This window comes from Zingiber officinale, chromosome 7A, assembly GCF_018446385.1.
Source record: "Zingiber officinale cultivar Zhangliang chromosome 7A, Zo_v1.1, whole genome shotgun sequence".
Classification (NCBI taxonomy): Eukaryota; Viridiplantae; Streptophyta; class Magnoliopsida; order Zingiberales; family Zingiberaceae; genus Zingiber; species Zingiber officinale.
The window spans coordinates 131,348,682-131,361,340 of NC_055998.1; the positions used below are offsets into that span (position 1 = coordinate 131,348,682).

Here is a 12,659-nt window from a genome sequence, read left to right on the forward strand (position 1 = left end):
TGAATACATCAACGTGGAGGAAGCTTAGGCGGCCCGAAGAAAAGAGGTTCCAACTGAGCGGCCAGCCCCTGCCGAGCGGAAGGCTGTCACTCGCCAGGAGCCGCCCAGAGGACCGCGGGCCGAAGCAGTCCGCTCTCACCATACGAGGTCCCATGTCCAAGAGGTAGCTGCCGAGCTTCCCAAACCAAAGAAAAAGGTATGGACCCCCATGTTCTGCTCATTCCATCGGACCGACACGCATAACACAAGAGATTGCCGAAGCCTTCCTCTGATCGCTCATCCCGTTCCCCGGAGTGGACGTCGTCGATCGCCATCATCCGACAGGCGACAGAGACATCATGAAGCCGATCGGATGGTATCCGACCGGCGACAGAGACAGACTCCCGAGCGGCATCATACTCCGAGGCGTGAGGACAATCCCCTGAGGTCTAGGGAGCATCCTAGGACTTCCCGAGGCGAAATCAACATCATTGCTGGCGGGCCGACCGGAGGCGACTCCAACAGAGCAAGGAAGGCGAGCGTCAGACAGCTTCAGATCCATGCGGTCGGTTGCAGCCAAGAACGGGCGAGCGGTCCCGAAATCAGTTTCGGGCCCAGGGATTTGGAGGGAATCGAAGTGCCACATGACAACGCTCTCCTCATCAAAGCAGTAATAGCTAACTACACTATTCACCGCGTTTTCATCGATACAAGAAGCTCGGTCAACATCATATTCAAAAAGGCGTTCGACCAACTGCAAATTGATCGAGCCGAGCTACTGCCCATGACAACCCCCCTCTACGGGTTTACGGGCAATGAAGTTCTTCCGGTCAGACAAGTTCGACAGGCCATTTCGCTGGGAGAAGAGCCACTCAGAAGGACGCGGACTGCCAACTTCGTCGTGGTCGACTCTCCTTCAGCATACAACGTCATTTTGGGGTGACCGGCGCTCAGCGAGTTCCGAGCGGCCGTCTCTACCTTCCACCAGAAAATCAAGTTCCCGGTGGAAGATAAAGTGGGAGAAGTACGAGGAGACCAGCTGGCGGCTCGGCGGTGCTACGTCGAGATGGTCCGAGCTGAAGCTAATGTCGCCCGGAAGACGCCACGGATCGAGGTGAACGCTATAACCGAAAAACTACCCTCTTTGGTTTATGAAGAAAAAGAGGAAGTGCAGATTCACCCGACCCGATCGGAGGCCACCACATTCATTGCGGCCGATCTGGAGGCGAGCTAGAAAGAGGAAGTGATCAAATGCCTCCAGAGAAACTGTGATGTCTTCGTTTGGTCGACGCACGAGCTGCCCGGAATTTCACCAAGTATAGCGCAGCACGAGCTCCATGTCCGACCGGACGCTCGGCCAGTGAAGCAAAGGAAGAGGGACTTCAGTGCCGAGCAAAATGCCATAATCCGAGCGGAGGTTGAGAAGCTTCTGGAGGCCGGCCACATACGCGAGGTTTAGTTCCCGAGCTGGCTGGCAAACGTGGTACTAGTCTCCAAGCCGGACAACAAGTGGAGAGTTTGCATCGATTTCCGGGATCTCAATAAAGCATGCCCTAAGGATTTTTATCCTCTACCCCGGATCGATCAACTGGTGGACTCCACAGCCGGCTGCGAGTTGATATGCATGCTCGACGCCTATCAGGGCTACCATCAAGTGCCGCTCGCTCGAGAAGATCAAGAGAAGGTTAGCTTCGTTACAACCGACGGCACATACTGCTATAATGTGATGTCGTTCGGACTGAAGAATGCGGGGGCAACCTATCAGAGACTGATGAACAAAGTGTTCAAGGAGCAGATCGGGCGCAATCTGGAAGTGTACGTCGATGATATTCTCATCAAGTCCGTCCGAGCGGTCGATCTCTTTAAAGACATGGAGGAGACTTTCCGAACGCTGAGGAAGTATGGAGTTAAGTTGAACCTCAGAAGTGTCTGTTCGGAGCAAAAGACGGGCGTTTCTTGGGCTACATAGTGACCGAGCGGGGCATTGAGGCAAATCCCAGAAAGGTGAAAGCATTACAAGAATGTCACCCCCAAGAAATCTGAGGGAAGTACAGCGCTTGACCAGTCGGATAACAGCATTGTCCAGATTCATCTCGAAGACGGCCGATCAGAGTCTCCTGTTTTTCAAAATCTTGCGCAGGGCTACCAAGTTTCATTGGGATGAAGAGTGCGATCGGGCGTTCGAAGAACTGAAGATATATCTGAACTCTTTACCCGTGTTAGCCAAGCCAGCTACGGGTGAGCCGCTCTGTATTTACTTATCTTCAACTGAGCAAGCAGTAGGCTCGGCATTAGTGAGGGTGAGCGGAGAAGAACCCGTGTATTTCTTAAGTCATATTTTAAAGGACGCAGAATCTCGCTACACTGGGCTCGAGAAACTAGCTTTTTCCTTGGTCCTCGCCGCTCGGAGACTTCGCCCTTATTTCTTAGCGCATACTATCATCGTCCGGACGAATAGCCCTTTGGGAAGAGTGCTGTTGAACCCAAAAGTGTCCGGACGGCTCATCAAATGGACAACGGAGTTGAGCGAATTTGATATTCAGTATCAACCCCGCTCGGCGATAAAGGCGCAGTCCTTGAAAGATTTTATCACTGAAGTACAGAGGCCAGAGCCCGAAGCCATGTGGAAAATATTTGTGGACGGATCGTCCACTCGGCTCGGGAGCGGGATTGGTGTGTTATTACTCTCTCCTCAAGAAGAAAAGAAGCACTTATCCATCCGGCTGAATTATAGAGCTACAAATAACGAAGCGGAGTATGAGGCCCTTATAGCCGGCCTGCAGGCCACCCGGCATGTGGGAGCCGGTCGGGTAACGCTTCATTTAGATTCTCAGCTGGCCGCTCTGCAGCTCTCGGGCACTTTTAAGATTAACAACGTTCGGCTCAAACTCTACGCTGAAACCTTCGAAAAGCTCAAAGTCAATTTTAGAGAAGTAATTATCCAGAAGATACCCCGAGCGGAAAACCAGGCGGCAGATGAGTTAGCCAAACTCGCAAGTTCAATAACGTCGGTCGTCATCCAGCAGCCAATTGAGCAAGTATCCTTGGTGGCGCACATCGATCGGATGGAGGGCCTCGTATTCCCGAGCTATTGGAGGACAGTCATCGTAGAGTTTCTACGCTCGGGTGCGACACCGTCCGATCAGGAGGCTGCCCAGCTGCTGAGGAGGAGAGCCGGTCGGTTCACACTCATTGGAGACCAACTCTACAAGAAGGCTTTCTCCCGCCCGCTTTTGAAATGTGTGAGCTCGGAAGACGCAGCGTACATCCTCCAAGAAGTGCATCAAGGATCGTGCGGAGGGCATCCAGGCGGTCGATCGCTGGCAAAGAAGATCCTGTTGGCCGGATACTTCTGGCCAACCCTACAAGAAGACGCCGCTCGGACCGTCACGACGTGTCTTTCCTGTCAGAAGTATCACGTCTCCCACCGACCGGAGGAAGAAATGAAAGCATCTACAATCTCATGTCCGTTCGATCAATGGGGAATGGATATAGTGGGTCTGTTCCCTATGGCGACCGATCAGCGCAAGTTTCTACTGGTGGCGGTTGACTATTTTTCCAAATGGGTGGAAGCCGACCCACTAGCCAAGATCACCGAGCAGATGGTCAAGAAGTTTATCTGGCAGCATATAATCTGTCGTTTCGGCATCTCTCGCCGGCTCGTGTCTGATAACGGACGACAGTTCGCTGGGAAACAGCTCGAAGACTGGTGCAAGAGTTATGGCATTGAACAACACTTTACTTCCGTAGCGTATCCCCAAAGCAACGGCCAAGCGGAAGTAACCAACAGAGAAATCCTTAGAATTCTTCGGGCCCGACTTGACCATATAGGAGGAAGCTAGGTGGACGAGCTGCCGGGCGTTTTATGGGCTATCCGCACGGCCCCAAAGGAAGGGATGGGCGTCACGCCATTTCATTTGGTGTACGGCGGCGAAACGATTATTCCGGTCGAAGTCGGCGTCGAGTCCGTCCGGATCCAGAATTATGATGATGATAATGCCGAGCGGAGGAACATGGAACTGGATTTGGTCGACGAAGAGCGAGCCAAGGCGTCCGTCCGGCTGATGGCGTACCTGCAAAGAATGAAGCAGAACTACAACCGGCGCGTGATCCCTAGAACATTCCAAGTTGGCGACCTTGTCTGGAAGAAAGTAAAGACAGTCGGCGACATTGGCAAGCTGGAGGCTCCTTGGGCGGGCCCCTTCAAAGTCATCGAGAAACTCCGCTCGGGTGCTTATTATTTGGAAGATGAAGACGGACGGCGGCTGGATCGACCATGGAGCGCGAATCATCTCCAGCCGTACCGAGCTGGGTGAGAGGTGCGCTGATGTAATTTTATATATGTTTTTTGGTCGCCTATGTCCTTTTAATGCAGGAAGCAAACTGATATAAGATGACAAATATCTAGCCGAACGGCAGTGTTAAAATAAGCCTTAAAGGCCGTCGAGCTCCGACGTTAAATATCGAGAGTCGGGCCGGCGACTATAAATCTTCCAAGCGGAAGACTGTCGAGCTCCGACGTTAAAAATCGAGAGTCGACCCGGCGACTATAAACCCTCCGAGCGGAAGACCGTCGAGCTCCGACGTTAAAAATCGAGAGTCGAGCCGGCGACTATAAACCCTCCGAGCGGAAGACCGTCGAGCTCCGACGTTAAATATCGAGAGTCGGGCCGGCGACTATAAACCCTCCGAGTGGAAGACCATCGAACTCCGACGTTAAAAATCGAGAGTCGAGCCGACGACTATAAACCCTCCGAGCGGAAGACCGTCGAGCTACGACGTTAAAAATCGAGAGTCGAGCTGGCGACTATAACCCTCCGAGCGGAAGACCGTTGAGCTCCGACGTTAAATATCGAGAGTCGGGCCGGCGACTATAAAACCTCCGAGCGGAAGACCATCGAGCTCCGACGTTAAAAATCGAGAGTCGAGCCGACGACTATAAACCCTCCGAGCGGAAGACCGTCGAGCTCCGACGTTAAAAATCAAGAGTCGAGCCGGCGACTATAAACCCTCCGAGCGGAAGACCGTCAATCTCCGACGTTAAAAATCGAGAGTCAAGCGGGCGATTATAAACCCTTCGAGCGGAAGACCGTCGAGCTCCGACGTTAAATATCGAGAGTCGGGCCGACGACTATAAACCCTCCGAGCGGAAGACCGTCGAGCTCCGACATTACAAATCGAGAGTCGAGCCGGCGACTATAAACCCTCCGGCCGGACGAAGGCAATAAAGAGGACTGTGAGCAAGTACCCAACAGTACTCGCCGTCAATACCGTTCGACCGCTTATACGCTCCGCTCAGCCAAGTACCCAAAGGTACTTCAACATCCAGCAAACAACTTCTTCTGTCGAAGCAAGACATATTCAGCCGAGCGGAATAGCTACGCAAAATACTTCATGAAAAATCCTTTTTGAACACAAGAGGTGTGATAAAAGCCGAGCAGGATAACACTCATATTGAGTAGCAAAAGAGAAAGCAAGTAAAAGGACAGCATTATAGAAATTGAGGTCGAGCGACCGAATTACAAAAAAAGTGAGAGTCTTTGGCCGAGCGGCCGAATTACACATATATTTCCTATTCTAAATACTCGTAGAGATCCTTCGGGATGTTGTTGAGGAGTATTGCCTGGTCCTGAGCGGGGATAACGGCGGAATCGGGAAGTTGCCCTTTGGACTTCAAATATTCCGTCGTGGCATTCATGGCAAGTTCAAAGGTCATGTACATCCGCTCGCAAACTTTCTCCGAAAATTCGGCCGAGCGGATGTAATTTTGTCTCAGGGTGGCGACCTGACTTGGCTCGACCTCTTGATATTCTTTAAGTGTCGCTCGGGAAGCATCGACGACTGCCTGGTGTTCTTGTAAAGCAGTCTCGAGCTTCGCCACCTCATCCGATCGGGCAATCTTCTCGTTGGCCAGTTGCTCCATCAACTCCTTTACTTTTTGCTCCAGCCCCCGAGCCTCTACGTTCTTCTTCTCCAGATCGGAGATAGCCGTTTTCTTCCGCTCGGTGACCAGACTTATCTTGCGATCCAGTGATTTGTTCAGGCGATCAAGTTCAGCCAGATTGTGCGCCTGGTCGACCGACTTCTTCCGCTCGGCCTCCAGTAAATCTTGGGTCTTTTTGAGTTCTTTTTGCAGCTCGGTGTAGGATGGACCTTGTGAGCCGGAAGGGCTGCCCGGAGCTTTCAGCTTCTTTAATTCTGCATCCACCATCGCCGGAAGATTGCAAACGGCGACCTCCTCCACCCATCTCTGTCATGAGCAAAGTTGTTAGAAGCCGGTCGGAGAGAATGCGTAAATGACTAGAGAAAACAAACTTACCCCCGTGGCCTGTTGCATGTGGCTGTTGGCCAAGTTACTTAGGGGAATCATTGCGACGCGCGCTCGAGCGTCGGCTCACATTTCAGCTAAGGGCCCTTTCATTGTGATCAGGTGCTCGAGCGTAGTTGGTCGATCGGCTTCGGGCATTAATTCCTCGGTGGGGAGATGCAGGGAAACCCGGACGGTGCGGCGCCGACCGGGTGTCGTCTGGACGGACGCCGGGGATGGATCGGAGGCCGGCGCCGAAAACTACGACAAAATCGCCGAACGTTGGACTTTGCGGGGAGCAGGTGGAAGGGCGCTGATAGGAACGGCCTCAAGGGGGTCCGCAGACGGGTCTAGTTGGGAGGGCGTCCGATCGGACGAAATCGCCTCCACCACTTGTGCTTTGCCACGAGAAGCGGCGGTGGCCCGCTCGAATGGATGGACCACAGATGTAGGCGAGCGGAGGGGTGTCTCCGTGCGGCGTCTCTTTTGTCGGAGGGGGCGCTCTTCCTCTCTAGCCAAGCCCTCCTCCCGAGCGGAAGGCTCATGACTGGCAGTTGCGCCAGCCGCTGGCTCCGGGAGAGAAGCCTGGGCGGCCGACTCCCCAGCATTGGTCTCGCTTTCACCTTCGTTGGAGCCGACCGGCTGAATGCCCAATTGCTCCATCTCTTTGGCCGCCGCGGCCTCGAGCGCCGCCGCCTTCTTTTTCAAGATTCCAGCCATCACCAACTCCATGACGATGTTCGCTGCAAAGGAAAACAGAGAAAATCAGTTAGCAATTAAAACGAATGCACAAAGTGAAATTCTTACCGAAGCCGCTCGGAAGGGGGGTCCTGGTCGGACTCAGACCGAATATATACATCACCCCTTCAGGCAGGAATTTGTTGATGTCAAACCTCAGACCGGCCAGCATGTTGGCGGCATGAAGATAGTCCGGTCGGATTTTGAACCTTTTGAGCTCTGGTGAAGTTGGTGGTCCGATCTGCCACTTCGTTAGGAAGGGGGCCCGCTCGGGAAGGCGAATATAAATGTAGAATTCTTTCCAATGCTTATTGGAAGAGGGTAGTTTATTGAAGAAAACTAAGTTTGGCCGAGCCTGGAACATGTAAATGCCCGGCTCAGACTGTTTAGGGTAGTAGAAATAGTAGAAAACCTCCGGTCGGAGGGGAATGTTATGGATTTTGAATATGACGACAACGCCGCATAGCAGGCGAAAAGTGTTGGGTACTAGGCTTCCGAGCGGAATGCCGAAAAAATTGCAAACGTCAATGATAAAGGGATGTATTCGAAGTCGTAGACCGGTAGTGAACTGGTCGTGGAAAACACAAAAGGCTCCGCGCGACGGTTTGTGTGGCCGAGCGGAGAGAGTGGGTAAGATAATTTCGAGGTCGGAAAGGATGTCAAAGTTATTTATCAGATTATCGGCGTCACGCCGATCGAAGCGTGACTCCATGGTAACATACCACGGGCCGAGAGCTTGGTCTTGGGACTGAGAGGAATGGGTCATTGTCCGAACGGACGAAATAAAAAAAGGCAAAAAAAGGTAGAAGATAGGAGAAAGAAGACAGCAAGCGAAACGATGCCCCGAGGATCGAAACTCGGGAAAGAAATGCAAAGAAGACAGAAGAACCAGAGATAGAACAGAAAAAAGGCCTTACAGAGAAGAAGGAGGATCGACGAAGAACGCGGGATCACCGGAAAGGGAGAATCGAAGTCGCCGGAGCACTGAAACGCCGAAGCTTCTGGGCACGCGAGAGCAGGAATGCGGCGAAGGCGAAGAAAGCGAAGGCTTTATAGGGTTGAGCCCGAGCGGCCTCCACCGTCGGATTCAGGTCGGAGAACCGAAGCACGCATCGGGTCGTCCATTTCAAATCGCTTCGGTCTCGTCGCCTGTGACGCCGCCGTCGTATGATGACGACAGCAATGCCACGTGGCATTCCACCACGGGAAAGCATTTAATGAGCGCCTTATCGAGGCACAGAGCGCGTGCTTGGCCTTAATGACGGAGATTGGCGCGAATTCCGAGGAGATCCAAGGGATGGTGGCGTTGACTGCGGCCGTAGTTAGCACCACATCGGCAGAGCGGAGGATGGTTTCTTGGATGAGCCACTCGGCGAAACAATCGTCCAGTCAGTCGGACTAATCGCCTCCTTCGACTAGACTTGAAGGGGAGGCAAGTGATCCGGCGGTAAGAACAGGGACCCCCCCTTTCTGAGGGGAGTCAATGCCACGTGAAGTCAAAGGGTCAAACGGCCGACCGGAAAAGGGGAGACCGGTCGGTCGAACGGGGTCTTAGCAGAATCAAAAACAACTCGACGGGGAGTCGGGTCTCCAACGCTCATGGGGAACAGGGTCGCCTGGCCGATCGGGGAGCCCACTCGGCCGAAGGCATAAAGTAGCATTACTGTGAACAGTCAGCAGAGCACACGACCGGGAATCTCCCGAGCGGACCAGCACATACGATCGGCCGGACGTGAGGGGACTGCCGACCGGCCGAACACTCAGCATGGGGTAAGAAGAGACAAAAGGACAAGGGAACATCTTCTGACAGCGAGTATGTTCAACGACCAGGCCATACGCAGGATCTTACGACAGAGGGTTCCACTGTCCCATCAGAGATGTGCTCGGACTGTAGCAGTATGGTGTCAGGTAAGCTCTTCTGACAAGCCCATACTGAGGTATGGACAGAGGATACGTATTCGCCTCGGTAGGTGTGCGTGAGCCTCTTCACAGCTCTATATAAAGGGTCTCACACTTCGCCTGAGGTACGCGTTCTTTGATATTCGAAGTCACCTCTTTGTTGTCCACTTGACTGACTTGAGCGTCAGAGGGTCGTCGCCGGGAACCCATTCTCGGCCCGACTTCCTTGCAGGTTCACCGGAGGTCCACACGACCGGTCGAAGATCTACGTCGGTAGTTTGGAGAGCGCCAGGTGCCCAGCGTCCGTTGATTCATCGTTCGGACATGATCAGATACTATAACCCAAAGCCTGAACCTTAAATAACTTTGATACTATAACCCAAAGTCTAAACCCTAGAGGTAAAATCTAAAAAAAATAACTTTGATACTATAACCCAAACTCTGAACCCTAAAAATAAATTTTTTAAAAAATAATTTAATTATTTGTTTTAATTCAAAAATTAAAAAAAAAAAGTTAAATAAAAAAACTAAAAAATGATATCCTGCGCGCGCACAGTCATGCACTGTGCGGACGCGCAGGATATCGTGTGTATATATATATATATATATATATATATATATATATATATATATATATATATATATATATATATATGCGAACTCACCAGTCCGATCAAGGAACCTCCTGATTGGTCTACAGACCGATCAGGAGGTTCCCTGATCGGTCACCAGACCGATCAGAAAGCATGTCCGCAACGGTCCGCACGGGCTTTGTCCGCAGCATATCATTTCTGTATATATATATATATAGTCCTAACTAAATCTAGCAAATCTTTACATAATCTTTGCTCAATACGATCAGCCTCCCTACTCACACAACGAATAATGTTATAAACTGACTTACTAATTATGATAAAATTAGAAATTCTAATTTATTCGGTATGCAATGTCAAAAGAAAAAAAAACTATTTAGATTGAATTAATGTATTTATTTATATTTGGGAAAAATTTTTTTAAGTCTCTCTATACACAGTAAGAAAATATTTAAGGGAATTCTCAAAGTTGCTTATTATGATTGTCATTCCATATGTTTAATTTATAATGGAAATAAACCAACGGAGGCACTATTTCTACCATATCAAGTTCAAGTTCATTGTATTAACATGATAAAATTATCGTTTATCGTATACTTTCCTGTTTGGTTAGAAAATAATCAAGATACGATTTATCATATAATTTGATCCCTTAGCATATTTCAAATTGCTTCTTTTTTTTTTTTTTTTGTGTGTCTGTCTGTTCATTTGGACCGGTCTCAATTGGTTCGGGTCAAAATATGAACCGGCATAATTTTGATCAAACCACCACGCGAATCTTGACGGAGAATCGTACGGTCTCCTCGTCAGGGATCCTCACGAGGTGAAGACCGAAAACACACGCTTAAAAGAAGAGGAGGAGAAGAGATGAGACGAGACACTGTTCTTCCCCTGTCTCGCCAGCAACACAGCCATGTTCTCCGGCGAACTTTTGCGTTAAACCAGGCTTTGGTTATCGGAACTTCCAAAGGCTATGCCTTTCTCTTCCCTATCCTACCCCTACCACTCCTCCTCCTCCTCCTCCTCCTCCTCGGCTAGTTACTTCCTCTTTGTCATCTTCTATTTGCTGGCCGCCAGAACCGGCGCCCAGCAGTCCGATGCCGACGCCTTGTCTCCGCCCAATTCCAGCACATCTTTCCGCCCCAGCGTCGCTATCGTGATCGGCATCTTCTCCATTATGTTCGCCATCACCTTTCTCCTCCTTATCTACGCCAAGTTCTGCCACACCTACTCCTCCGCCGTCACTGCCGCCGCATCTTCCTCCGATCTCTTAGCCACGGAAGAGTCTGGAAACGGGCGCTTCCTCGTACCCGGACTCCATTGCTCCTCCGGCATCGACAACACCGTCATCGAGTCGCTCCCCTTCTTCCGCTTCTCCGCGCTGCGCGGAGTCCGCGCCGGCCTCGAGTGCGCCGTCTGTCTCTCCAAGTTCACCGACGCCGAGAAGCTCCGCCTGCTTCCCAAGTGCCGGCACGCCTTCCACCTCGACTGCGTTGATCGGTGGCTGGAATCCCACTCCAGCTGCCCTCTTTGCCGCGTCAAGGTCAAAGCAGAGGACGCCGCGCTGTTCCAGTGCTCCGCCAGCGCCCGCCTCCTCTTCGCCTCCGACTCCAGCGACGCTCTCGATCTCTTCGTCGAGCGCGAGATCGACGGCGATGGCGACTCCCGCGTCGCCTCCGCCAGGTTCAGCTTCCGCAAGACCTCCGACAGATACGCCGCCAAATTAGGGCAAAATGACCCCGAGATGCCAATGCTGGAAACCGGAGACGGCGGAGATCAATCCCTCCACAAATTCAAGCACAAGATCATCGTCTCAGACGTGGTATTCAAGAGCCGGTGGAGCGACGTCAACTCCTCCGATCTGATGACGTTGAGCTCGGAGATGCTCTCGAACGATTGGAATCTGGAGCCAATCGGATCTGCTGCATCCGCCGCCGAGGGAAGAGCTTCGATCGACGAGAAGCTGATTAAGATCAAGCAAGAGATGGAGAAAAAGAGACTTCTCGAGATCAAAGCGATCCAAATCCACAAAGCCCATTCCTCCTCTCTCGCAAACATTCCGTCGAACACCTCCAGAGCAGCTGCAGCGCTCATTTCGTCGCCCAGCCGATCGATGTCGGAGATCACGAACCTGTCCAGGTTTAGGCAGCAGGCCAAAGCGGACTACGGCGGTGGCGCGACCGTCGAGGACGAGAAGGTGAGGCGGGTGTGGCTGCCGATCGCGAAGCGAACGGTGCAGTGGTTTGCCGGAAGAGATCGAAGGCGATCGTCGGAGACAGAGAGCAGCCACGGCGGCATTACAGGTGTTTGACGCAATTACTCAGAGAAAAAACATCATTAAACCTAATCATGTAGGATTAGAGAGTATATTTGGAGAGGGTTTGTTTTTTCAAATATATTTAAATTCCAAATTTTCACCGGAGGTGGAGATTGAAATATTAGAAATCATGGGTAAAAAATTTTGCCCGATTTCTTTTTTTTTTCGTGTTTTGGGGTGAGATTCATAAATATTTATTTGTGATATGTTTAATTATGAAGTTTGAAATATTTAAGGGTGGCATCATAAATATTTAAATTGTAAAATATTTAATTATATAATTTTAAATATTTGATTGATGGTGTAGATATTTGAGTGTCTTATACAAGCTTGGACTCAACTAGTCCTAATAAATAAAATATAATTACTCAAGTCTATAACGTAAATAACGGAAGGAGAGATGCGTTCAAAGCATGCAAGCATGAGGGGGCACGTGTTTCCCGGGGATCATCACGTGTGTTGGGGAGGTCTTTGTCTTGATCCCTTAATTAACGGCTTCTTACAAACGATGTAATGTAATTAAACCAGAAGCTAAGATCCGGCCGGCAAAGCAATTGCCATGAGCTCGATCGTCTCCACCCCGGGATAAGATTAAGTTGGCTACTATGAAACAGAACTTACTATAATGGATAGGAATTGATTCTCGATAAAAACTGAACGAACAACCCTCTCCCGCAATTGGCAATGAGCTCGATCGCATCTAAACGACTCTCATGAGTTCACCATCAAATGTCACCGTGATCTCGCAGTCAGATGGTCACCGCAAACCTAATGTCTAGCCGTTCCATATTCTTAGTCAAAAGTAATCGATAACCAACTGCTTAAA

General features: G+C 50.8%; 1 protein-coding gene across 1 annotated transcript; it reads left to right on the plus strand.

Moving 5' to 3' along the window:
• The first annotated feature begins 10,396 nt into the window (after positions 1-10,396).
• On the plus strand, positions 10,397-12,067 carry LOC122000505 (E3 ubiquitin-protein ligase ATL42-like). Its single transcript, XM_042554890.1, has one exon. The coding sequence runs from the start codon at positions 10,490-10,492 to the stop codon at positions 11,825-11,827; it is 1,338 nt and encodes a 445-aa protein (XP_042410824.1). The 5' UTR covers positions 10,397-10,489; the 3' UTR covers positions 11,828-12,067.
• Positions 12,068-12,659: the final 592 nt, after the last annotated feature.